A 4,177-nucleotide genomic window follows, 5' to 3' on the forward strand; every position below is an offset into this window, starting at 1 on the left:
AAAGCACCCACTACACTTTCTGAGTGGTTGGCATTAGGAAGGGCATCCAGCTGTAGAAACTCTGCCAAATTAGACTGGAGTCTGGTGTTGCCATCCGGTTTCACCAGTCCTCAGTCAAATCGTCCAACCCATGCTAGCATGGAAAGCGGACGTTAAACGATGATGATGATGATGATGATGAATGGGAGGAAGATAGTAGTGATTCCTTCTATTGCTCTGAAGATGATGGTGAAAGTGATTGACAGTTTAGGTTCTGTGTCATCAGGTGATGAAGATACTCAAAAACAATTATCTGCAAGCCACTCAATTATGAATGAGCAATTATGGTTCTAGTGACAGACAATAAGTTTGGCATTCTAATCCTCTTACTCAAGCAGCAGTAAGAACTTCATCTTGCAATATTGTGCGCCAAGAATGTGGATCATCCTGTTTTGCCAAAAGATCTTGCAATAGCATTGAAACATGTTTTACTATCTTTATGCGCCGTGGACAAATGTTGAAGATCAGGTTGTTTACAAAGATAAATGGAGGGAAATTGATCGCTCTGAACTAAAGAAATTTATTGGACTGATTATTCTTATGGGCGTTTATAAATCTAAACGTGAAAATGTCACACAGTTATGGAGTGAAGAAAATGACTGTCCAATATTCAACAGAATTATGAGCTGGGGAAGATTTCAACAGATTTTACAAGTGTTGCATTTTGATGATGCTAGTGCAATAAGAAAAGAGAGAAGTGATGATAAATTGGAGCCCATAAGAGAAGTATTTGAAATGTGGGATCAGAATTTGCAAGATGGATATGTTCCAAGTTCAAGCATGACACTTGATGAACAATTAGTTTCATTCAGAGGGTGCTGCCCATTCTGGGTATATATTCCTTCAAAACCAGAGAAATATGGAATTAAAATTTCAGCAATATGTGACAGTGAAATATCTTACGTTTGGAAAATGCAAGTCTACACTGGAAAAGACCCAGTAAAAGGGAAAGTGACAAATCAAGGTTCAAGAGTTGTTGAAGTCCTAGTAAAAGAACTTGAAAATACTGGTCACAATATAACTTTAGATAATTTTTTTACAAGTCTAGGATTGGCTCCAAAGCTGCTTAGCAAGAAAACTACTTTAGTTGGAACAATTAGAGAGAACAGAGCTGAACTTCCGAGTGCTTTCACAAATGGAAAAGAAACATAAATCAAACAGCACAATATTTGGATTTCAAAAGGATTCTATGATTCTACCTTATTTGTTCTACGAAAAATGATGTATTCACACTTATGAGTATAATGCACTCTCAGCCTTCAATTGATTCAAAAAGTGCTGAAAATAAACCTGAAGTTACAACAAAACAAGGAGTAGTAGATACCCTAGATAAGATGGTAAGGATACACACTTGCAAAAGAATGACTCGGAGATGGCCTATGGTTATATTCTACAACATGATTGATATACGTGCAGTGAATGCAATTTTTAAAGTTTATAATATATTCTGTAAGCTGTATTTTTTTAATTAAAATTTGTTAGAAACAGTAATTCTTCATTCACCTGATAGCATATATAATGTAGCTAAGAAATAGTGATAGTTTGGATAAAATTTAATTAAAAGAAAAATATTGGGTCTATTGGACCCAGTTGGTAGTTAGTGACATACATTTCCTCTGGTAGACCAAGGGTTAAATACATTAAAAATAAATTAATATACTTTTTTATTGAATTGGTTGCCATCACTAACCAGAAAAATGTGTTTGGTGAGCATTAGCAAGAACATTGACATTTGGTTGGAGATTAGTGAGTTTTAGTCATAAGTCATTATGCTCTTCCAGGTTCTGTCTGTTCTTCTGCTTTGTTAGAACTGCATTTGCATGGCTAGTTCAACCACTGCACTAAGCTTGGGGTATTTTGTAGCAGTATTTACACTGCTCCAATAGTCACTGAGGCTTTTACTTCTGAACAATGATTTAGCTCTGAGATCCATAATGTCTGCATTTTCTATTTCCAAACCAAACAGGGTAACAATCCAGTCAGGTACATGAATTTTCTCCAGATCTTCAGCAATTTTGCTATTCAACTTTAAAATGTTTGGTGAGGAAATGACCAGTGAGTGGTCAGCTCAAAAATAGTTTAAACGATTTTGCAGTGGAGACCTGAGCCTTGAAGATTGTGAGCATAGTGGATGCTTGTCTGTCATCGATGACGGTCAATTAAAGACCATCATCGAGAACTGGCAAAAGAAGTTCAAGTTGACCAGAAAACTGCCTGCAACCATTTGCATGCAATCAGAAAATCAGAAAAGCATGACAAATGGGTACCACACAATTTGAATAAAAATCAGAAAATTCGCAGATATGAAATTTGTTCATCGCTTCTTCTCCATAACCAGGCTGATCCATTTCTCGACCATATTGTAACTTGTGATGAAAAGTGGATTCAGTACAATAGCAAAAGCATTTTAGTCCAACGCAGTGGTTGGACAAAAATGAAGCACCAAAGACTTTCTCTAAACCTGAGCTCTTCAAGAAGAAGGTTATGGTGACTATTTGGTGGTGTGCTGCTGGACTCGTCCACTATAACTTCTTAAAACCTGGAAAAACCATTACTGCAGAAACATATTGCCATGAAATTGCCAAAATGAATGAAAAACTGCTACTCCTCCATCCAAGACTGGTCAACAGAAAATATTTTAACTTGTTTGATGAAAATATTTGATGAACATGTTTGAGGAAGTTTGATGAAAATGTTTGATTAAAACGTTGAATGAAAATATTGGAAGATATTTGAGGAAAATATTTTATGAAAATATTTGATGTCAATGTTGTATAAGGTTGTTTAATGAAAAAGTTTCATGAAAATGTTTGATGGATGCGCCAGTTGAACTGGTTTAATGAATGTGTTTAGTGAAGATGTTTGATTTAGAGGTTTGATGAAGATATTTGATAAAAACGTTTAATTTATTTATTTTTGTCCTTTATTCTTGTTTTGAGAAGAAACCTAACTTCAAGCAACGTTTTAGAAATATCTTCTAAATCATGTAAAGTATATAGGAGGTGCAAATTTTGATTCTGTACCCCTCAAAAATTTTAAGGGGTGCATGTGCACCACCTACACCTCCTGTTCCCAGGCCCTTGTTTGAGACATGGCCAGAGTCCAATGACTGAAACAGTAACAAAAACTAAATGAGGAAACTAAACACCTGGTATGTACCAGAGTTATTTCTATAGTTTATATACTTTACCCCTTCTCCATTGAATTTGTGACCATGTCCCTAAATGTAAGATTATTGTAGATGTGTTGTTGATGTATTGTCTTTCAACCTTTGCCATCAGGTCTCCTGCAACTGGATATGTCTGCAAACGAAATCCGTGCAAACTGGAAGATAAACTGTGCATGATAAACAAGACCCGTACCATAGGCTGGGAATTCATATCTATCCCTTCTCATCCTGAGGTGCTGGAGGAACCCATGATGTTGCTAATGATACAAACCAAGGGATACAAATACTACCCAAACTTATTGCTGACCCTCAGTCATGGTAATGAAGACGCATATTTCAGTGCTGCTATAAATAACTCAAATGGTAAGAAGAAAACTGTTGTTGTTGTTGTTGTTATCATGGTTGCCATTCGACATTTGATAGTTTCAGGCAGATTTCTACTGCATCACCTCTATGTTGCTGGGGTCTGTGCAGCATTGTGAGTTCTTTTTTGTTGTTGGGGAAATGCAAACTCTTCCTGGTATTGTATTGTTTTGTTATGGGGTCTGGTTGCAATTTTTTTGTGTATCAGTGTTTGTATAGTGTGTTGTGCATGTCATGCGAGTTGTGTTCTTCTGTTGGGTATCCAACCTGTGGAGTGCATATAGTGGTGATTGTTTGTTTTATTGGATATTTACTGTGTAGAGTATGTGGTTGTGGCTGGTTTTATTTGTGTAGAATGTGGGCTGTTCCAAGCAGGGAAACTTTTTGAATAGTGTGCAAGTGTTGAGTGTCCAAGTGTAGCTTCTATGTTTTTTTTTTTATTATTATTATTATTATTATTATTATATTTTAAAAAGGATTGACGTAACTCTTCACAAAGGTAAACAGCCAAGATGAAGAGCATGATTCGATTGTAATAGATATTTTATTGGTTGAACGATATTCCAAAATATCGTTCAACCAATAAAATTCAACTATTACAATCAA

The 4,177-nt window shown here is 35.8% G+C and overlaps 1 protein-coding gene across 2 annotated transcripts in view; it reads left to right on the forward strand.

Annotated features, from left to right (window-relative positions):
* LOC106872917 (fibulin-1) overlaps positions 1 to 4,177 on the forward strand; it is a 150,904-nt gene that overhangs the window by 144,431 nt on the left and 2,296 nt on the right. For both annotated transcript variants that reach the window (XM_014920095.2, XM_014920093.2), the window contains one exon: positions 3,321 to 3,571. In XM_014920095.2, the coding sequence (XP_014775581.1) occupies positions 3,321 to 3,571 (251 nt within the window). The remainder of the gene's footprint in view (positions 1 to 3,320; positions 3,572 to 4,177) is intronic.

This window comes from Octopus bimaculoides, chromosome 24 (assembly GCF_001194135.2).
Source record: "Octopus bimaculoides isolate UCB-OBI-ISO-001 chromosome 24, ASM119413v2, whole genome shotgun sequence".
Lineage (NCBI taxonomy): Eukaryota > Metazoa > Mollusca > Cephalopoda > Octopoda > Octopodidae > Octopus > Octopus bimaculoides.